Source organism: Akebia trifoliata, chromosome 9 (assembly GCF_017979445.1).
Source record: "Akebia trifoliata isolate Shusen 1 chromosome 9, ASM1797944v1, whole genome shotgun sequence".
In the NCBI taxonomy this organism is placed as follows: Eukaryota; Viridiplantae; Streptophyta; class Magnoliopsida; order Ranunculales; family Lardizabalaceae; genus Akebia; species Akebia trifoliata.
In genome coordinates this window covers 23564386-23587381 of record NC_141383.1, presented here as the reverse complement: position 1 = coordinate 23587381, position 22996 = coordinate 23564386, and the positions used below count along the sequence as shown (strand labels likewise).

The window sequence follows — 22996 nt, the reverse complement described above, 5'->3', positions numbered from 1 at the left end:
AAGCTTTTCAGTGTTTCAGATTCTGACAATAGATTCTAGCAGCAGATTCTGACAGCAAATTTTGACAGCAGAAGCTGACAACTGAATCAATCAGGCCCTAAGTTACTGAACTCATTAAAAACAAGCTTACCTATCCTAAGAAAAAAAAAAATTCAAAAAATAATATACAAACCCTTATCTTTGACCTCTTGTCATAATTCTTGATGTTTATTGGATAAAATGTCATCTTTAAGATGTTAACGTATAAGGTAATTCATTTTTAACTTATTTAACCACATCTTCAATGTCTTGTAAAAATCCTTCTATTATTCTACCTAAAAATCCTTTCAAGTTATTGAGATTTGCAAGTTGAAGACCAAAGGTAAATAATTTTCCCTAAAATCAGTCTCTTCAAGTTGTTAATTTTCAGTAGAAATCATCTTTAACCTATTCAATCTCGTCTTCAATAAATCAACTAAAATCTCTTGTAGAAATCATTGATTTTTCTGCCCAAAAATCCATCTATTTTACTTTTTCAAAAATTATATTTTGTAGTAAAGTTGAAAGGGATAGAAATCTTAAAGTTGAATACAAGGGTAAACAACTTAATCTTAAGGTTTAATCATTGAAGATGATTATTCTTGTTTTTGAGCAAAAATCATGGGGTTTGGAATATGTTTGAGTGTATTTGGGTCATTTAAATTAGTCTCTTAGAGAAGACTTTGGTCAAGGGGTACATCATTAGATCGAAAATGCAAGGGGTGTCTAAATCACTTCTTTAAAAGATAATTTAGTAAAAGCCCTATAAAACTGACGATGTTAAATTTACTCTTGATAATTATTCTTGATTAAAAGTCAACACCTCTTTTTTATCGATGAATTAATATTGAAATTTTGAATCTTTTTTTCTTCCAGAGACCTTTCAAAAATTAAACTATTAAATCAAATTTTCACTTAATTCATAAAAAAGACCTTGTTGTCAAGGGTGGTGAATTTAATCTTGAATTTTATAGGGGCAAATCTAATAATACCAATTTCACAGGTGGTTTTATTAAATTATCCTTTCTTTTTTTATGAAGGTGATGTAGACATGTGGTGGTACCCACGTGTCCGTCGATCCCTCACCATCTCACGTTCAAGACACCAGCGAAAAGAATCTAACGGCAGAAATTAAAAAAACGCAGAGAGAGACAGTTCCCGATATTTTTTGTCATTGGGAAACATGAAATCGTGGCTATCCGAGCTCTGTTTTATATTTTTAGTCGAAAGTACTTATTTATAGATACTCCCAGGAGTTGTTTCCTTAAACACACTACCTGTTTCATCTTGAGCCACGTGGAAAAATATTTGGGCCCATTGACCAACGAATTTTTGTCCAATCTACGTTGAAATAACAAATCAACAATCAAACCACCGATGGACCTCTTCGAAAGCTCATACGCTACGACGCTACGTGGATCAAAATTCAAACCTGAGTTGTTTTACAATCCAACAACCGGTAGTACATGATCCAGGATCTTTAATTAACTAATCTCGTTAATCTCCAGTACAAGTAAGCCAGTTCTGAGAAATCATTATAAAACTCAAAAATTAAAAGAGAGAGAGAGATAGAGAGAGCGTTTTGAGCTGCAGAGATGCTAGAAAACAAGAGCTCTTATTATCGAATCGGCATCTCAGATCTGATTGTGTTCTTTCTCTTGAGTGGAGAAGAGGTACCTAAGCATCAACGGTGGAGATGAAGTATTTCTCTTCGATTTTGTGGGTGATCAGTGTAGATCAACGGTTTCATTTGAATCCCGAAGAAAGATCAACGATGCTGAACTCTTAGAAGTTTTGGGGACCATTTTCATTGCAAGGTACGTTATGATCTAAGATACTTACTGTACTATTATGATTGTAATAGTTCGAGCTTTAAGCACCGTTTGATTCGCATCGAACGGTGATTCAGCGTTAGAAATCTCGTTATGACGTCGCTACCATAATGTACTTAAGTGAAAAGACGGATATAGTGATGTAAAATTTGATTAATTACAGATGCGAATTGTTGATAAGGTTATAGGTGTAGGGGTATTTCTGTCTTCATAATTATTTTAGCCAAATTTTTGGAACTCTGAACAAATGGCAACTATTGAAGTGTTTCTTCGTTATTTTTCAATTTTTTTTCGACTTTATCGAAAGTGTCCCCTTGGTTGAAAGAACTTCGCTCCTTGGCGCTTTGGAGCAAAATTGCTCCAAAGGGCTCACCTCTGGACACGTATATTAGATTACACAATGGGTTTAAAGCAAATTTATTTATGTAAAATTTTCAAAATAATTAATCTTTTAAATATCTATTATTACAATAAAAGAAGGGCAAATACACACTATGTAGGTTTTTATATTATAAAAATACCTTTAGATACATCATTAATGCATTGAAAATAATCATAAATAATGCTGAAGTGACCTCAAGATTGGACCTCATTTCATGACATAAAAGTGTATGGACATCGTAGATGCTTTTCCCGAGATATGAGTGAAAAAGCATCTATGGTTCCTATCCACTTTCACGTTAAAATTTGAGGTCCAATCTTGAGGTCACTCTATCACAACTCAATTATGATATATACCAATAAAAATTGATAATTTATGGATATTTTAGAAATACCCCTTATAAAATTGGTGATATTAAGTTTATCCCTTGCACTAGGCAAGATTAGATTTATCTCATTTACAGTAAATCAACGTTGTTTTTTTTTTTTTAATGATTTAATAGTGAAATTTTGATTTAATCGCATTTTGAAGGGGAAAAAAAAACAAAATTTTACCTCTAAATCATCAAGAAAACACAACATTGACTTGTGGTCAAAGGGGTAAACCTAATAACACCAATTTTACAGGAGATATTTCTAAAATACTTTAATTTTATCATTTAAAATTCTCTTTCAAAATGCCAAGTAAGTTTTTTTTTTTTTTCAAATTCATATTAAATATATATATTTTTTAAATATAAAATTACTTTACATGCATCCAATCAATGAATTAGAAATAATCTAATGTTTAAGAATATAAAAAACAAAAGATCACGAGTTCCATCCTCGTTGGGAGATCTCATTATTATTGATTTTAAAAAAATAATCTAATGTGATAATATAATAATTACTATTTTAATTTTGTAGAATTTACTTTATAATGATAAAGAAAATTATAATCTTAAATAAATACTCATTTTTTAACATTTTCTATGATGCACAATGGTTGAAGTCAGTTTTGACAATTTTATAAGAAAACCTGTATTGGCACCCCAACTTTTACTTATTATATCAAACTTCTTAAATTACTTATAACACCCCAATTAAAAATCAAAACACATTATTCAAAGATTTCATAGGTTTAGCTCAAATGTTAATATCAACATTACAAAATATTATTACACTTATTTATACAATTTAAGTAGTTGTTTACAATTACGATTAGGCTCACATAAAATCTTAAACCAAAAAAATAGAAACCTAGGAAAAAAATAAGATAGCTTCTAATGACACTCCAATTTCTCCTTATTCTCACTCATTCACTTAATTTGTTTATTTTTAATTGGGGTGTAATAAGTAAAAATTGGTTGCCAATATCAGTTCCCATAAATAATCATGTAATTTCAAAAGTTGGTGTGACAATAAAATTTCTCTTTTATGGTTGCTTTGTATTATCTGCGTGGGGAGAATTGTTGTAAAGCCAAATCAGGTGCAGACATTGACGATGAAGAAATTTTACGAAGATACCATAGGGGGAAAATCTTTCATAAATTTGGGTTTCTTGTCTTTTTTGTCTTAAAAGTGTTATTTTTGAAACTTTCGGTGGCTGGTCTGTCATTTCTATCCAAAAAAGGATTGTTAATTAATTACACCTTTATCAATAAAAGTAAGGATAAATTTACTAAAATACCCTCTCTCTCTCCCTACGGAATCCTTCAAAATTACCTAAAGCTCCTCCCCACAACTATCCCTCCTCAAAATCTCATTACCATTGTAGTGAGGTGCTTGTCAAATAGACTTTGATGTCCAAATTATATTCTTTTTTATTTTGTTTGTGTGAGCAAAGATCATCTTTATTTATAGTTCCAATTTAATTATTATAAATGAAGCCTTTTTTGGATTGTCTTTTAATTTTCAATTAAAACGATTTTATGCTTGATATTTTTTTAATCGTCAATTACAGAGTTGGGATGATCTCAAATCTTTCTTTCGTTGACTTTAAATGGTGATATTCTCAACTTCCCTTTCACCTTGACCAAAATCAACTTTTCTTTCACTATCCATCCCAAGTAAACAGGTCAAGATGAAAATATTATAGCGATCAAATTTTTGAATGAAATCGATTGCTATGTGATATAGAATCATCCCCATTCATCAAGTTATTGGTTGTGAATATATTATTACACAAACTTTGCTTTCAATTAAATCAAAACTCGTGCTTATTAATCCGATAAATCAAAATTAATTAACAAATCTTACATAAGACATTTCCATAATGTATGAGGGTAATCAAGGTAAGATATAATTGTAGCACAAACCAAGTAGGGACAAAGGTATTTCAGTTATTAAATGCTCATTTGCTGTCAATTTGCCAAATAAAGCTGCCTTAGCAGAATAACCAAAAATAGTAATCGTAGGCTTGGGCCTTAAAGCGTTCGGTAATTAACATATAACAGATGGCAAATAATGAGATTAGTTGTTGGTTAACTCTTACCTAACTACCTAATGTACATAATCTAAACTCTTCCCGAAATTAACTAAACTTGTAAACTATACATGAACCTCTCCATCTCTCGAGAGATTCCTTATTTCTCTACGTAAAATAAAATCTCACTTCGAGGGGGAGAGACAGAGACAGAGACAGAGACGGAGACGGAGAAAGGGTTCTTTTTTATTAGTGTGTTTGAGTTTGATTTTGCAGGTTTTTCAAAATCGACACATCAGATGGTCGAAAACCCACGATCTTGTGTGGATCAGATTCAGAGCCCTAAAGACTCAAAAACCAGAGTGACTCGAAGGAATCGTTATCCAGTAGACGATCCAGGAGATCTGATCGAGTGTTCTGGGGAGTATTGTTCATCGTGCACCGCAAGCTTCATGGCGGACTGCATTGCTGTGTGTTGCTGCCCTTGTGCGATAGTTAATCTTTTGGTTCTCGCCTTTGTGAAGTTGCCTTGGATGATGGGGAAGAGATGTTTGAGATTATTGAACAAGAAAAGGAGAATGTTGGAAAAAAAGAAGAGAGAGAAGAGTAGAGAGAAGGATGTTGTTGTTGAAAGGGGAGGGGCAGTATTGGAAGAAAAAGAAGAAGAATTAGAGATTCCAATTGAGGGTGTTGTGGATGGTGAGAATTTCTGTGCAAGAGTTGAGGCTGAAAGGGTTTGGTTAGAGTTGTATCAAGTGGGCCATTTGGGTTTTGGTAGAGTTTCCTTCACTGGAATTCCTGAAAAGGGTAATTAGGGCAAAATGAAAAAAGTTATAATTAGTTGTTGAAATTTGAAAGTGGCCCTTATGAAGGCTTTGATTATCAATATTTGACAGAATCCTAGGATTCTATGATTCTCTCTCAAGGTTGAAATTTGAATATTACATTTTAAGAAAAAAAATTTGGTTTATTTTATATTTTTATTCAACTTTTATTTCCCCTCTTATCCTCACCCTTATGAGACTAATCCCATGGTCACGGGCACCGCCCTCTCCAAAAGGTCCTACGTGCAATTGGTTGAGTCGAGGGTCAACCAGACCTGGAGGGTGGCCCTAAGGTAATCATTGTTTTGTGGGGTTTCGAACATTTGACTTATCCTTCTTGAAGAACTTATCATGACACTTGCCACTAGTCCAACCCCTTCCAACTTTTTATTCAACTTGATTTGTGACTTTTAATCATTAGATTTATAATTTATATTTATATTTCTTTTCTTACTCAAACGTATCTTTTATATAGATTTTTATTATATTTTGTTAATGAGTCATGCTGGAGTGACTTCATATCGCACATCTTGACGTGAAAGTGAATAGGAACTATAGATGCTTTTTCACGTCAAGATGTGCGATGTGAGGTTCAAATCTTAAGGTCACTTCAACATTATTCTTTGTTAATAGGTCTAGTTAATCATAGATGATTTGAAGAATCATGTGGAATGCTTTACGATTACATTATCTATGGGTTTGTATGATTGCATATAAAATATTTTCAAGAAAAAAGAGATTTTTTGAAATAAATTGAATTCAAAAGTTTGATTGCACGTAGAAAAATGAGTGAGAGACTAAGATGGATATTAATAAAAATACTTAAATGCTCTCTTCTTCAATCTTTTGCTCAAAATCCTTAATATTCTACTTTAAATTTTTCTAAAAATCCAATGTGATTCTTGAGGTTTGGAGGTTGAAGGAGATAGAATCATCAAGAGGTAAAATAAAATTTACCCTACACATCAAAGATGATTGATTTTGATAGAAATTGAATCATTGAGGTTGAAAGGTGAGGGTATTTACATCGTTGAATACTTTCACCTTTCATTAGTCTCTAAGAAAAGACTATGGTCAAGGAGTATGTCATCAGTTTGCAATATGTTTGAATTATGTTACCCAATTCATTGGTATTACTAACCACGAATTGGTATGAACAAAACTAGTTCGCAATACGAGTAACACTGGATTCGTAAAATCGAACAAATCACAAATCCATCGAATTCATGTTAGAGTGACGAACCATGAACGATGTTAGAGTGATGAAAATGAATCGATGAACCAGATAACATATGCTTGAGTGGTATGTGAAAAGTAAACAAATAAAAAAACTACGATGGTCTATAAGAAGCAAATTCTCAAATAGTATGCATTTCTTATAATACCAAGTAGTTGTCTTTACAATAGTGCAACATCAACAAAATTGGAAAATCTATAAGTTTAAATTTTGAGGTTCACGGATCATTAATTTTCAAAAGCCTTCAATCAATTAGCATTATTATTATTTTCATATCTCGGACATGTATTATTTTAGAGAGAGATTTACCCACAGATTGATTTGTTACAATTATGTTACAAAAATCTCTCACTTTATCAAGTTTGTTACCAAACAAACCTTTACCAGACTAGCATAATTAGCTTAGTAAGATTTCAAATCTTATCCCCACATGGATTATCAAATTGGAAATCCAACTCCATGTAATTCTCAAATTTAAATTAAAATTCAACTATTAAAACTAACTTCTTTAAAAAAAAAAAAATTTTTTCAAAGTTCTTAGAATTTTATCCTAATGGCATCAGATCATATTTTTAGATGCAAATTAACGTACCAATTTGAATTTTATGAGGTGGATCCCTGTTTCAATGTTGGCTGAGTAACAAACATGATAAATTAAGGTTTGGTGGAAAACAAACTTCATAAAGTAGGGTTACCATAGAGTTGTCAGAACTTTCAAGGGATGTTTTTGTAATAAAAATGCTACGGTTCGATCTAGTGAAAGATTCTCCTCCAGGTGTCGAAAACCTACACACCTACCACCCACACGTGCCCATGAGAAGAGCACACTAGTACACTACAGCTTATAAGTTTTAACCGCCTTGTGAGAACTGAAGGAGGTCATTTGAGAGAGAGAAGAGCGAAGTGAGCAGAGAGAGAGAGAGAGAGCAATGGAAGCTGGAGCGGAATCGGTACCGACTCGGATAATGGTTGGGGTGAACGAGTCATCGATGAAAGGTTACCCACATGCATCAATTAGCAGCCGCGGCGCATTCGAGTGGACTCTTCAGAAGATCGTTCGAACCAACACCACTGGTTTCAAGCTTCTCTTCCTCCATGTTCAAGTCCAAGATGAAGACGGTAAAATCCTTCTCTTGTCTTTCTTCTATTACTTCTTTCTTAATTTTCTCTGTTAATTTTACTTTTTATTGAAAATAAAAAAGAATTCAGTTGGATCGATTTTCATTTCTTGATGTTTTTGGAAATTTGAATCATTTAGGGTTTATAATCACTGTTTGTTGATCAAAACATGTGAAATTGAAGTTTTTTTTTTAATCATTTCTACTCGCAACCGTCAATCACACCATAAATCGTCATTTAGGGTTTAGGTCAATTTTCACATAGGAACTCACATAGCAGACCTAAAACGGATTCATAAGTTCTTTTAGGGTTTCTTGATAGGTAAAGTTGGATCTCTTGTTAAATTAGATGGAGTTCGGTTGTTCAAGAAGTAATATTTTCAAAAGAATTTGCTTGTATGTGTATTTATGTTGTGTGTGTATGTAAGAGTTGATATCCCATAAGTTGTCCCATTCCTATAGAAAGGATCGGTGTCTACGTGCCATAATTTGATTGTAAAATTAAACACATTAGGCTTCACGAATGGCTTGATTAGGAACCCCAGGCATTTTAAAGTCAAATTAAAGCATGCCATACCTATCCTATTTTATAGGAACGGAACACCATATTGGATCCTGAGTCGTGTATGTAAATGCTAAATCTAATGGTTAGGATGCAAGACTTATTCCAAGAATACATCACGAGTTCTCTAAGATTTATTTTGATAGGATTTCGCATTTACACGAATTGTGTGTGAACATATGAGTTCATTTTCAAGAGTCTATGGATCCCAAATGTTGGACTTGAACTACTGAGTTTTGGATCCTAGCTTGGTAATAAAATTAACAAATTTCTTTTGTACACATGTTTATTGGACGGTGGCTCATTAATTTTCCTACGCACCTTGATTATTATTGGCTTAGAAGATGATGGTTTTTGAAACCGTTGTAAAGAAGACATGTTAGGTCTTTCAAATGATCAAAGGAGTAACTAAACCAACAATATTCTTCAGGAAAATTAGAAGAACATATATGGTTGATTCCTCGAGAGGGAGAGACAAACTCTATAGGAGCAAACCTTCCCACTTCATAACTAGTGGGTCTATTTTTTATTTTTATTTTTTGAAGCATTCTATTTGCCTCACGAGTCTTTCTAGATCAAGCTCACAAGTCCCAAGAAGTTCATGTAGATCTAGTTTTCTTAGTCTAGTTGAGTTTTATGGTGATGCTTGAAAGGATCTAAGGTGGTAGTCACTTCGTCATAAAGATCTCACTCGGTAAATGCATTGTTTCCCTCAAGGAGGGGTAGCCGAGTGATACTGTGCGCTCTCTTTTAATTGCTTGGTAGTTGAATCTTGAGGTTTCCAACCTGACTTGGGTACTCAAGCTTTCCCAAGCGACCTTGCCTTCTTTCTTTTTCTTTTTTCTTATTTTTTACCATGGTCCAAGGACTATCTGAGGACCCTGTTAGAGGATTGAAAGATTCTTCAATTCCCCAACCATGTTATTCATACTGCTTTTGACACTAATTTTCCTTTTTTCCTTTGGTTCTTTCCCCCCCTTAACCTTGTTAGTCAATTGTAATCAATCATTTTCCGTAAGGTGGTCCATGCAGAGTTCTTAATTTGTGTCTCTGGGGGTTTTTGGTCATATAATGGTTAAGTTTTACACCCATTGGTTTACTTTGTTCCTACTTAGTTTGGCAGATTTTTACTTCTCCCCTTCTATATTAATTTTATTTAAACTCTTAAGAATATCCTATTGAATGGTAACAGATTTCGTTGGTAACCATGTTACAATTAGATAAGCTGATATAAGATTAAAATCATATATAAGTGATAGCTGAAAATAAAATAATTGAACAATTTAAAGATATCTTTGGTAATGTGTGGGGCGTTGTCTGACATTTGGTTATGACATGGTTTCGGATACATCAAATTCTTAGAACATAGGTTGGAAAGATAATTGATTAAATGCCAAAATTGTGAAATGATGTGCTCAAACACACACTTCATTGTGGATTGCATGCTTGAATTTCCTCTTGGACAGTTGAAAGTAAGGTTTCCCACCAATTGAGGTTTGCACACAATGATTGTGCAAGCTCTTTCAATGAATTCCTTACCTATGAGACTAGACTCCAATTTTGATACAATCATATGTTTGTAAATATTGAAACTGTAGTCGATTCTTCTTGTTTACCATTACTCTAGATTTCTCTCGAGTAATACAGATCATTTGGATAAATCATCTTATCGGTAATATGATGGTATCCCATGCATGTGTTCCATGGGTATGGTATCCTCTTTGTAGGATATCTGTGAAAGTGTTTTCTTTCCTTTCCGTACTTCATAGGTAAGCTAGGACCAAACCTTTTAGTCAAGTTTGCGGCAGAAAGCACCTTTTGAGTTTTGGCAATAAATCTGAGAAGCCGGCAGATAACAACGTATAGACAGACTGCCAAGTACAATTGTTGCTTAGGTTATGTTTGTCAATTTTTGGAATCGTGTATAGGCAAGATGTGACTCAATCTACATCTTCTCTCTCCCAACTTGCACAACCAACTTTGATTGCTTTGAATGGAATTACTTGCTAACAGTATCTTGTTTTGTTTCATGCCAGGGTTTGATGACATAGACAGTATTTACGCATCACCTGGGGATTTCCAAAGCATGAGACAGAGAAACAAGGCAAGAGGGCTACATTTGCTCGAGTACTTCGTTGGGAGATGTCACGAAGTTGGGGTATTGACCGATTTCCTCACTGTTGTTTCCTGGGGAGAGTGAATAAACTTACTCTTTATCTTGGGTAAAATAGAAATATTAAATATGGGAATGTTTTCTAGGTTCCCTGTGAAGCATGGATCAAGAAAGGTGATCCCAAAGAAGTTATCTGCCATGAGGTGAAGCGTGTTCAGCCAGATCTTCTGGTTGTGGGAAGTCGTGGTCTTGGCCCTTTCCAAAGGTATGCAGAGTCTTGGTTATGTGGACATTCATTTTCTGTTGTGCTCATTCTCGTCTTCATTGATGATGGTTTACTCTCTAAAGTTTTGGTTGGTTTTACCCCACCCCACCCGGACTCCCCACAAAAGTATTTTCAGATAAACTCGTTACAATTATTAAGTTGCGGGTCTAAAAGGATTCTAATTTTTTTTCCTTGAAAGAGATATTATCTCATCTCAAACGATTTAAGAACTTACCCATGATAATGCTCTGCAGGGTGTTCGTTGGAACCGTCAGTGAGTTTTGTCAGAAGCATGTGGAGTGCCCTGTGATTGTTATCAAACGCAAGGCAGATGAGATGCCACAGGATCCTGTTGATGATTGACTGTTTCTACTGTGTTCGAATTCTTCGTTTTATTGTATTTGAGTAAATTTGCTAGTTACAACATCAAACATTATCACACACAATCCTAAAAGAAAAAGACAAAAAAATAAAAACAGACCATTTGATAGAAAAGCTTTTGCCAATATTATGTGCCATACCAAACTTGTTCTCTCTCTCTCTCATGCACTTACTTTAGCTTCTTCAATTTCATCGGGTTTTATTTCAGATTTGGCTTGATCAATTTCGGTTAACTTGGGTTCTTTGATTTCCTCGTTGGGAGCTGGTTTGTTTTCCGGAATCCTCTCGTTGAGCCCATCCTCAATGTTGCTCTCTTTGCTGTGGGAACTGTGGTCTTCCCCGGCCTTTGGATGGCAGAATTTGCGAGCAGAGATTCGACCGAGGATAAAAGCGATGACTGAGACTACAAGTAAAATAGCCAGGAATATGAAGACCAAACCAAATGAACCCTTGGAATTGGAAGAAGGCTGTTTTGGTCCGGTTGTTGGGTAAACAATGTCTGGCTGAGTGTCCGACATTGCTGCTGGTTGAGTTTTTGAGAGGATGAAAGATTAGTTATAGTTTAAAATGGGTTCCTTTCGAGTCTTGTTCTTGGAGTGTGAACAAAGGGCTGATTTCAGGATAAGTCTAGGAATAAACAAGTACATTGGTAGTTTGTTTACAATGCTCTTTTCAAGTTTCAACCTCGGACGACTTGCCTGACGACCAATGAGATAGTGACATGTGGTTAGAGAATACGTAAGTAACCTATCTCATTGGTTTGGATACTTAAATTTTCATATTAACAATGGGTATAGATCATTTTTAATTTAAAAGTGGGGATTTCTTTCCCAAAAGGAAAGATATTTAGAACCTTTATTGCCAAAGAAGATTAATATTAAATACCTTTATTGCTTAAGAAGGGGTGTTGTTGAAGTTGCTTTAAAATGAGACAAAATAAAGGTCCTTAGCTTTGTAACCTTTGGTCGACATTCGTGGGTCCAAGTACTGCTTAGCCACTCAAAAGAAATTAAAAATGGACTCTGCTATTACCACACGATCATATTTAAACTACACATTATCCTTTTATAAAATCTCACTGTAGGAGCCTATTATTTTTAGGGTAAATTCTCAAATAATTATCGCAGTTTTCAAAAATATCAGAAGTGTTCCATGTTTTGACACAACTACCACATGATATCGATAAAATGTCATCAAATTGTCAACATTTGCAACATTTTGCAAATACGAAAAACTTTTGTAATTATTTGAAAATTACCCTTAAATAAAGGTTATATAACACCACACTTGGGTCATTTTAAGAAACCTCTAGATTTTGGTGAATGTTAGAAATGCCTGTATTTTCAAATTGATGACATCCCCCTTGAGACTTTGATCATGCATGAGACTCCAACTTCTAATACCTTCATCTTCAACCTTTGCCAGACCCCAACTTCTAAGGTTAAAGTTTTTACCCTGGTCTCAAGCCTTAATATCACACCTCAAGAATTAGATAAGGAGGTTAAAGACTACCGATAAAAGATCAGGAATTTTTCCCGATAGGTTCAAGACAATGGGGACTAAACCATGAAAACATTAACTAGGTTGAAATAGTAAGACAACGGCTTGAAAAAATAGATGTTTTTGTCGACCAATAAAGATGAGAGCATTTTGGTCATTCTTATTAATCTCTCATGTGAGACTTTTTAAGTAGAAAAAAAAATTTCATCTGTTTTAGTAGAACACATGGAGGTATCTATAATTTTCACTAAATATAGTAACTTGAAATTAAGAAGGATGTTTTATACGGTCAAGCATTTTGCAGCAATGTTCCTTAATATTCATTAAAAAAATAATAATAATATAATGGTCATATATCCCACATTCCATAATAATCTTATATTACAAAAATGATTCTCTGATACATGGTCACATTTTCTATTTACTATTCCTACATTCAAATCAGGGGCATAATGATAAAAATTGTCTGCACTTTCATTAAAGAATAATTACAAAATGGGGTATATAACCACTTTTGTACCTATCGTTTAACGAATATAGATGTGGCTTTGCTCATAACTAATAAACGAGCAACCAAAGCCAGCTCTTTATAAGCGATCACCACAACAAGCAACCCACACTAAGCTCAAACAACTTCTGTTTACTAGAAAAAAGAACGGGCAAATCGGTTACAGAGAATAGAACAGATATTAAAAGTTAAACAACAACAATTGGTCACATTACTACTACTCCTACATCCAATGTACAAACCACCCTCAAAGAAAACATCAATCCTACTTGCAACTCAACTAACAACAAACACTACCCTACAAGAAAGGAAATTAAAAAAAAATTAAAGCAAGGAGGGTTAATGTAAAAATGTTTCATATTCTTCTAAGCTAAGTAGAATGTGATTCTACCATTGAGGTTACCTTATTCAGAAGCGCTTTCACCTCACCCTCTAAATTGGCTTTCACCTCTTGTGACAGCTTATCCCACAAATTCTCCAGCAGCGACGTCGTTGTCTTAAGCTTCTCCCTTACAAAGAGAAACGATGGGTCATCATCACCTCCCTTCAATGGTGGATGAGCGGGTGAGAGATACCTGAGTCGGTAACTGGCAACCGCGGGTCCAAAGGGGCTGGTTTTTGCCAAACTGTTATAAGCTTCTTCGGCATCAGAACTCCTTGTGTAGACAACCCTGGCACAACCAGAATCTTTCAATACCTCCGTTTCTGATTCATTCAAAGTCCCAAATTTACCGAACATTGCGACCAAGTCATCTTTAGAAGGCAAAGATTCTCCTGGGGCAAACATCAAGAGAAGAGCTGCTCCCTTAGTATCGTCATCATGATTTGACTTTGACTTCTTTTTAGGACTCTGCAACACCGCATCTCCCTTCATTTTTCTTTTCTTTTGTTCGGATTTACCTTTAGTAGCCATGGGGTGGTCATTCTCGAAGATAATTCCCGGTGATCCAAGTTTAGTGTTTAAAGAAACTCTCTTTCTACTGCCGCGCCCAAATAAGTATTTGTTATAGATCACAAAATCAGACCCATTATGATATAACGAGCTTCTCAATCTTGTAAAGAAATCCTTGATGGTGTCGGAACGCTTCTCCTTAAGATATAAAGGATTCAGAGCTGCAGAGCGGAAGTCTAAGAGCATTTCCCGTGCAGATGCCTTGACTTTCACGATATCAATCTCGTGGTCTTCTTCTTTTGGTGTCTGAGGTCCAACACGGGATTTCTTTGACGATTTCTTCTGAAATGTCTCACTACACTTCACAATTGGTGCAGACCCAGTAGCCTGGTTTGCAGCCCTTATCATACAATCCCCTAAAGTAGAAACTTTTGGAACATTTGGGGTATCTGTTTCCGAATCTTTAATTGAGACCAACCTCTTGCGCCCTCGTCTTACATCTGTGTACGGAGGAGACAAGTACTTGCTCTTCTTTCGTTCCCTCAACACGGGCCCCGATTTACTTCCTTCTTCCTTCCATTTCTTGGAAGGAGGAGCCCTTTTACTCCCACCCGAACCTTCTTCCGTTGCCTCATTGTCAATTGCAGTTTTGGAATCGTTGTTCTTCTTTCTTTTCTTGGACGCCGATTTTAGTTTGCCCGACACAGTTTCTTCTTCAGCCACATCATCCATGTCATTCGCCATAAGTTCAGCCATGCTTCTCTTCTTCTTTCTATGATATAATTTAGACTCCGAAATTCCAAGCCATTTTTGGCCATTTCGGCGAGAAATTATAGGCGAAGATAGCCAATCCTCTTCAGTTGGGCCCGCAGTTAGGTCAACTGTTTGACCTTCAAAATCGCCATTGTCTACTAATCCATTTCCAGCATTATCGAGAGGGTCTGTAACTCCCCGAGGTTCATGGTACATGGGTAACTCGCTATATCCCTTTGCACGATAGAAAGCCGACAACTGGCTCTTAAACACTGTAAGCTCAAGCATACCCGTTGTAGAAACAACTTGAGCAATATCACGGAGACGTTCAAGAAATTTTATAGGTTCATATTGTGAGATCGTAAGTTCACCAATACCACCCTCAGGCACGGGTACTCCAACCTTTATTCCAGCATTCATGGCCAATGGTCTAATAAGTCTAGTCGGGGTTTCTGTTGCCACACAAGAACAAGTCATCTCCAACTCTACCTGTCTACCAATCTCATCCACGGCCTCCTCTACAGCTTTAACAAAGCTTTTAGAGATACTTTGCTTCACCACCGTATTGAAATTTTCTTGAAAAGGCTTTAATTGGGATGGATAACACCAAGCAAAAGTCCCATCCCCAAAGTACGCCACCAAGTAACGGTCCCTTCGTTGGTACCCCGCAGCAATTTTCGATGCGTCGGAGGGATTATAGATTTGTCCGGGCCACCATGGGTGACTTTTAATCTTACCCCACACAAAATCACCCAGTGAGAATTTACGTTCTTCATCGTCAGTTTCCTCTTCTTCATCCAATTCTTCTTCATTCTCTTCTTCTACTTCTCTATCCAATATTGGATTCTCATTACTCCCCGTTTGAGCTCCACCACCCAAGTTACCATGAACTTCCACGACAAGTGGAATATTGTCCCCCGTAACCTCGATCTTCGTACCCAAATCAACCCTATCGAATATCTTCTCACCCACCAATAACTTTTTCTCAATTTCATCTTTCCCATCCTCATTAACTGCCAAAACTTCTCTGTTCTCTCGATTCTCTGAAGAATCTCCACTCATCTTGCTTACATCTACAACACCTCCATTAACCAAAGAACCCTCAACAGCATCACAATCCATTCCACCATTTTTACTCTCATCGCGCGTAGAATCTCTCTCTGCAACTGAAATATTATCCCCAATTCCGTTCTCACCAATCTTTTCGACCGAAATCTCTGTTTCGACAAGATTACTGTCTTTCCTGCTAACTGAAACCTCTGGAAGTGGAACTTCTGAGGGTAACCCTAAACCGGTCTGAACCGGATTCGAACCAGAAACCCTAGATACCCCATGTTTTAGATTTGTTTCACCTTCTTCTAGGGTTTCCTGAGTATCTGATTCTAGGGTTTCCATTTTGAGAAACGTTTCAGGGCTTTTCTCTATCGATGGATTTCACACCTGTAATTGAAAATAATTTCTTAGGGTTTTGTTTTCATGGATATTTAAAATTTTCAATTTTTTTTTTTTTTTAATGAGAGAAATTACGAGAGGAAATCTAGGAATTAAAATAAAATAAAGTAAAAATTAAAAATAAAAATAAAAATATTACCTGAAGATGAAACTCGAAGGTTTGGTGTGAGAGAGATTCGATGCGAAAGATTTGCAAAGTGTCTGAAGAGATCGATTTTATGGAACGCGACATAGTTAGAGAAGTAAACATTTTATCCTGAGTTCGATAATATCGGGGAAAAAAATGAAATTATCGTAGCGTAAATCTCGAAGAGAAATTGAATGAAGCAAATATCGAGGCAGTTTTTAAAGTTGAGGCGGTGTTTATCTCGTTAGTCCGTTAGAAAGAGACAATAATTCTTTTACACGTGGCAGATAGGGAGATAAAATATCTCACTATACCTAATTTTTACACGTGGCAGCTAGCGATACCAACATAGCTTAATGTCATGTACGCTGGCTGTAGCATACCGATTGGAGAATGAGATCGATGCGACAAAATTATGAGTAGGGCTTACACATGGCCACCTAATTAGCTAGCATTTGGACACGTAATTAACTTTAGATGGATTATTTTAAAAGAGATTCTATTGCCACATAAACTTTTGCTAACGCCACCTCAATTCATATGTAATCACTTCACTAAGATATCTAACGGATTCGTAAATATTAAAAGTGACAAACTCATAAAAACATGTTTTGAAAAATAAAATGCAGTGTATCAAACTCAGAATTCCGTTATATTCAATGCATAAGAGGGACGTTCACCCTTATGTAAATCATTAAAGAATTAAAATAAATTCAGGGTGGTGTTGATAAAACTTGGTGTTGCAATAGAAACTTTTTTTATATAAATAATAATAATAATAATAATTTTATTGATGATATCATATTATATTTCTGTGAAAAAGTACTAAGAATCATTCATGAAGATTTATTAAATCAATAATCGAAGTGTTGTAATCTGCCAATCCATCAAAAGTTAACACATAAGATAAGTGGGTCAACTGCAAATGTCACAGAAGCAGGACATCAACCTTTGGGCTTAAAATAAATTTATATAATAGTAGCTACCTAAGAACACCTATTTTGAATTATAAAAATCATATAATTCTTAAATTCAAGATTTCTAAAATCTAAGCACTTTAAATCCTCTTCCCTCACTCCTATCTAGTTTTGAATCCATTCCATTCTCTCATATTTTACCACATAGGACTGGCCTATTTGCACCCACCGTTTTGCGTGTCTCATCCACAAACATTGATTTCTAAATTACTAACATATCCACTTCTTTCTTTTCTGTTTTTTAAGGATGAGCAGACTTGGTATGAACATACCGATTGGGACACTATATGAATCTGTCAGATACCTTTAAATAGATTCGATAGGTTCCTACTAAATCTATGTAGACGAATTCGGTATTAACCTACCTAATGAAGTTTTATTTTAATTTTATTTTTTTAATCAAGATTTTTAAACCACCCCTACACTAGAAGTTGAGGTTTCCACAATCATTTCCAATCTACTTTAAAAGCTCTAAGGGTATTACTTCTTTAACTACGAAATCCTTATTGAAACTTTCATAGATTCAAAGAGAGAAAGAGAGAGATGAGGAGGGGAAGACCAAATCACATTCGGTATGGGAAGGTGGGTGATAACAATAAGTAGATGAGACAAGCAAAAAAGTGGGTGCAAATAGCACGCCCCTACCGCATACCATGGCCAAAATCACTTTTCCCATCTTTCATACAATGTGTTCTACTTAAGATCACTTGTCTGGGCAATTCGGTATTGATCTGCACTTTGACGAACTCTAACCCACATAGAGCACACCCAACACCAACATGGGCGTGCGCAAAACACTTCCTTAGCGAAACAATGCTATTTATGCTTCAACTACTTCAATGTATGGCCTAGGTATTCTCAAATAAGTATTCTTGGTAAAATCCTTCACAAGGGTTCCTCTTCAAAACGAATGCATAAAAGATTAAATAGTGAGATCATGTCAGAGGAAGAAGACATTTCATATGAAGGCCACACCACAGTAATTCAGTTACAGCTAAAAGGATTAGCTAAAACATCATTTTAAACACCAGAGAAAGCTTGTTTTTAAGGGTTTTAAAAAAAATATCCAACAACAGATCCTCCTATTACACAACCATAACCAAAAAGTCCTAAAAAAACAGATCCGCTCTGCTCTCCGAAGTAATCGCCACAACCATGAAGCCCACATATCGCAGTAAATGCATAGATGATGATATAGTTTACCCCTGCATCAAAAAAAAATGAATCAACAACCTCAAGCATGCGAACAAGAACATTAAGCAAGTTTGGTCAATAATTGGATGATGACATAGATTTGGTATCAGAATTTAGAATCTTTATTTAATTTCATGCACTTGCCTTGTTAGCGATGTTGTTGGAGAGCCACTCCAACCCCTCATAGAGGCCCTCACCAGAGGTCGCACATGTGCTCTGGATATACCTGAAAAGACCATAAAAAATATTAGATTCTAAAAGTAGGACGACTTCACGTGAATATAGGTTATCTCACTTATCACAAAAGAAAACATGGAACTTTTACCAGTGGCGTTGGCGGAGAGAGTGGAGACCAAGCTTATCAGTTATCTCCGCAGCATTCATTGCATTAGGAAGATCTTGTTTGTTAGCAAATACAAGCAAGACAGCGTCTCGCAACTCATCCTGAAAACAGATGTAAGTCATTCAGCCCCCTTTTCTATTGAATCCCTTCGATACAATTAAACCATCAAGATGTAGCAAGGGAACTATGTGCAAACAAAATGGTTTTTGGATTTTTTTTTTTTCCCCCAAAGTACATAGAATTTTGACCTCTACAATCCTGAGGAACCAGATCATGTTTTTGGTTGCCACAACATGAGGTCAACGACCCTTAGTAAGAGTTGAAATCTTACTAAGCAAGGGTAGTTGGACTCTTTGAAGCACATACTTGATGTCAAATCATTTTATCATCACTGTTAGCATCAATACCTCATTACAGCTACTAATATTGATGTCAAATCAATATAAGAAAAGATATTTCGAACAACTTACGGATGTTGTAATCAAATTTACTTAACATGTATATGTAATGACCATTAAATATAATCATTTATTTGGTTCAATGGTGGCATACCTCATTCAACATCCTATGCAACTCATCCCTTGCTTCAACAACTCGGTCTCTATCATTGCTATCCACCACAAATATCAGACCTTGTGTGTTTTGGAAGTAGTGCCTCCACAATGGACGGATCTATAAAATTAAAATGATATCTATCACATGGACATAAAGCATCAGCAATTTAACGGCCATGGAGATGATAAAAAGATGCCTGTTAAAGTTAAACCATGATGTCAACTGTACAACAAATTATTAGGGACTAAGAAGAAAAGAAATTACAAATGAAAAAGCAAAACTATAAAAGAAAAGAAGAGAGAAACAAAAAATAAAATGTTGGAAACTGTATCCAGTTAATAGTTGCATGTGGTCTTAAAAAAATAATAAATAAAATAAATAAATAAAGAGTTGTGCTGGAGTTACCTCAAGACTGTACCTCATATTGCACATCCTGGCGTGAAAGTGTGTGTTGGAAACATAGATGCTTTTTGAATCGTATCTTGATGAAAAGTATCTATGGTTCCTATACACTTTCACGTCAGGATGTGTGATAATCTTCAGGTCACTACAGCATTATTCATAAATAAATAAGAAACACATACCTTGTCCTGACCCCCAACATCCCAAACGGTAAAGCTGATGTTCTTGTATTCCACAGTCTCCACATTAAATCCTGCAAAAAGATAAGTACTTGCATGTTTATGGTGATCCAAAATAGCACTTGATTAGACAGATTTACAAAAGACCACAAAATGCAATGCACTGAGAAAACTAAAGAACGTACTTGCAAGAAAGTTAATGGTCCTCCAATTAAAATGTCAGGACTATAAATGAATTCCACCTACTTAACAAATCCTAAAATGTGTCATTGAAACTCTAAGAAACAAAAACAGGAAGAAAAAAAAACCCTCTAGAATCACCTCCAATGCGTATATTCCACCCATTCCAAGGATGATTAAACAAATTCTAAAATTTCCTTGAAATACAGAACCGGTATGACCGAGTACTTATTTTCATGGACACTTGATTTAGTAGTTAGCGCACACATCCAAACAATGTGGCGGAACCCTCCATATCCTGGGAATTGATTGTTTTATCTATGCCTCCATACCCATTATAGTAAAGAAAAGAAAAAATATCTTGGAGTCTCAACTGGGGTACTGAAAATCAAGGACTGAATATTATCTAATATGAGAAAACAACAACTGTCCAACGGATGTGGAATCTTTAAGTGACCAGGAAAAAAAACAAGGCATAGTTAAACGATATTGTATCAAGATTCTTTGCATGTATGACCCATCCAATTTAAGTTGCATCTACTATTACTAAGTGAACCATTTGACCGTAAAATAGAAAAACAGCAAATGAGTACCGGAGATGATCTTATTTCTTTCGTTATTTTGATTAGCTTTTATATTCCATATTAAACAATAACACCATTTCTGGATGTTTAAAAGCATTTCCAAGGAAATCATCTTACTTCCTCCACATTTCATGTCAAACCTTGCAAGAATACCACTTTGCATCTTAAAATATTATAGAGAAACAAACTTTGAGACAAAGAATTCAAGATTATACCACAATTCAAAACCATTTCAACTCATACGAGCAGAAGGGGGAAACTCAATCACGTGATAAAAACTAGCAATATCAACATCAGGAGGGAATAAAAAAACAGATAATTTAACAAATACAACGTGCTAAAGACTTACCAATGGTAGGAATTGTCGTAACAATCTCTCCAAGCTTGAGTTTATACAATATAGTTGTCTTACCAGCAGCATCAAGACCAACCATCAGAATTCGCATCTCTTTCTTCGCAAAAAGACGGCTGAACAGCTTTGTGAAAGTCAGACCCATGGCTCTTCCTCTGTAAAAACTCCAAAAATGAGCCACGGAAAACTAAATCAGAAATTAAAGATCTCCAAAACAATAAAATATTAACCCTAACATAAGATCAAAAGACCAAACCAATTTTGCTTTTGCCGATCACATGATTTCACGAGAAATTTAAGATTTTAACTCAAAACAGAATTTTATGAAATCATCTATTTCTTCAAACACTAGAGATGAAGGCATGATCCTCAAGGGACAAACAACATCCTGAGAAGTGTCTCTAAACCTCTAATAATACCATAATCAAACACACAAATAGAATACGATCAACCAACGAGTGGAAATCTAGCAAATAACTTTATTTGACCATAAATTTGAAGTGCATCCGATAGATCCAAACGATTAGAACAAAAGATCACTAACAAGAACAAACATAAAACAATTATAGTTGAATCATTTAAATATAAAGAAATTTGCGCATCCAGATCACCAAATCCGTCAATAATATCATAAATCTACAACCAAAAACATCAAATCCAACAAAAACAATTCAAAAAACCAAGATTTTCCGATGAATTCCAAACAGGATTAAACTTTTTTACAATGAAACGTAACTTATCCCAACAGATCTACATCTAGATCAAGAGTTTATCTAGAAGTTAAAAAATAAATAAATTAGGGTTTCGGAAACAAAACGCGGGAGAGAGGCCTTACCTTTCGAAGACTACGCAAAGGATCGACTTGAAGAAAGAGCGACAATGGCAGAGAACTACAGCTTTCCACTAACGCGCAAAATGGAGGTTTGAACGTTCAAGAAAGAACAAAGAGGAGATCGGGCCACTAAAATATCCCTTCGTTTCTCTTTTAAATGACTAAAATACCCCAACTGGTCTCACCGAAAGTGGAGCTAATGGTTTCAAAACTCGATTTAGTGTCTCGTGTCGTTCATGGACGAGATCGAATAGTCTCGGACGAGTCAACTCGTCTCACATTAGATAAATTATTTAACTCGAATTTCAATTGGGAATGGACGAGATCATCCTCACAAAAAATTAACACATTCCAAAATTTAACCCCATCAAAAGTGGTTTACAAATTGACGATTTTTTATTCTTTAACTTGTAAATTGGGGTCAGAAATTAAAGAATTGATTGATTTCTTGTGAGAATATGATCTTTTCAATATAAAGATCATATTCCCAAAAATTCAATTTATTCCGAAACTTTTAGCCCGTATAGGATAAAACACTTTGACTACATTATTGGCTATTGAACACAACCTAAATATATAATAGGGTTTAAGCATAGGCAACGTCTTTGGGTTTTATCGTTTTAGGGTGTGAAAGAAAAAATAAAAATAAATTTAAAAGGATATTATTATAGAAAAATGAGAAAAGATGAAAAGTAATATAGAAAGTTGTAAGGATGTTTTTGAAAAATAACAAAAGAGAAAAGATAATAAAATTATGAGTATTCTTGAAAAGGGGAAAAAAAGATAAGATAAAGGAACGAGGATTCGAGATGTTTTGTTTCTGAGGACACAAACCTTAATATAAAAAGTGGGATCCACTATTGTATTTTATTTTATATATATGAAAAAAATTATAATTTTTTTTATAAAATAATATAGATTAGAAATGTTTAATCACAAAATCAATTGATATTAACCTTATCACTCATTGCCTCCTAGACCAAAATGGCTTGTTTACTCAAGTCATCTCAGTCTTGGACAAGTTAAAAATT

General features: G+C 35.0%; 3 protein-coding genes and 1 long non-coding RNA gene across 4 annotated transcripts; 2 read left to right on the top strand and 2 right to left on the bottom strand.

The window, feature by feature from the left end:
- Window positions 1–1427: 1427 nt before the first annotated feature.
- LOC147394828 (uncharacterized) lies at window positions 1428–5912 on the top strand. Its single transcript, XR_015181296.1, has 2 exons — window positions 1428–1835; window positions 4912–5912. It is a non-coding gene; the product is annotated as an uncharacterized LOC147394828 (long non-coding RNA).
- A 1649-nt stretch (window positions 5913–7561) lies between these two features.
- LOC147394827 (universal stress protein A-like protein) lies at window positions 7562–11265 on the top strand. Its single transcript, XM_086453136.1, has 4 exons — window positions 7562–7815; window positions 10413–10534; window positions 10636–10754; window positions 11009–11265. Exons 1-4 carry the CDS (start codon window positions 7626–7628, stop codon window positions 11115–11117), a joined length of 540 nt encoding a protein of 179 aa, XP_086309262.1. The 5' UTR covers window positions 7562–7625; the 3' UTR covers window positions 11118–11265.
- Window positions 11266–13255: 1990 nt separating this feature from the next.
- On the bottom strand, window positions 13256–16517 carry LOC147394826 (Tudor/PWWP/MBT superfamily protein). The gene is made up of 2 exons (XM_086453135.1): window positions 16380–16517; window positions 13256–16228 (listed from the first exon to the last, which is right to left on the bottom strand). Exon 2 carries the CDS (start codon window positions 16181–16183, stop codon window positions 13514–13516), a length of 2670 nt encoding a protein of 889 aa, XP_086309261.1. The 5' UTR covers window positions 16184–16228; window positions 16380–16517; the 3' UTR covers window positions 13256–13513.
- Window positions 16518–18284: 1767 nt separating this feature from the next.
- On the bottom strand, window positions 18285–22129 carry LOC147394825 (ADP-ribosylation factor-like). The gene is made up of 7 exons (XM_086453783.1): window positions 21969–22129; window positions 21131–21288; window positions 20021–20091; window positions 19434–19553; window positions 18864–18982; window positions 18683–18764; window positions 18285–18549 (listed from the first exon to the last, which is right to left on the bottom strand). The coding sequence occupies exons 2-7, from the start codon at window positions 21276–21278 to the stop codon at window positions 18544–18546; spliced, it is 546 nt and encodes a 181-aa protein (XP_086309909.1). The 5' UTR covers window positions 21279–21288; window positions 21969–22129; the 3' UTR covers window positions 18285–18543.
- Between the last annotated feature and the right edge of the window lie 867 nt (window positions 22130–22996).

Bases quoted from the DNA above. Each gene is read 5' to 3' on its own strand.
- LOC147394827 (XM_086453136.1), top strand. From the start codon at position 7,626: ATGGAAGCTGGAGCGGAATCGGTACCGACTCGGATAATGGTTGGGGTG. The intron at 7,816-10,412 runs GTAAAATCCTTC...GTTTCATGCCAG, and splicing joins TCAAGTCCAAGATGAAGACG to GGTTTGATGACATAGACAGT. The intron at 10,755-11,008 runs GTATGCAGAGTC...AATGCTCTGCAG, and splicing joins GGTCTTGGCCCTTTCCAAAG to GGTGTTCGTTGGAACCGTCA.
- LOC147394826 (XM_086453135.1), bottom strand. From the start codon at position 16,183: ATGGAAACCCTAGAATCAGATACTCAGGAAACCCTAGAAGAAGGTGAA.
- LOC147394825 (XM_086453783.1), bottom strand. From the start codon at position 21,278: ATGGGTCTGACTTTCACAAAGCTGTTCAGCCGTCTTTTTGCGAAGAAA. The intron at 20,092-21,130 runs GTAAGTCTTTAG...ATCTTTTTGCAG, and splicing joins TACGACAATTCCTACCATTG to GATTTAATGTGGAGACTGTG. The intron at 19,554-20,020 runs GTATGTGTTTCT...TTAATTTTATAG, and splicing joins ATGTTGGGGGTCAGGACAAG to ATCCGTCCATTGTGGAGGCA.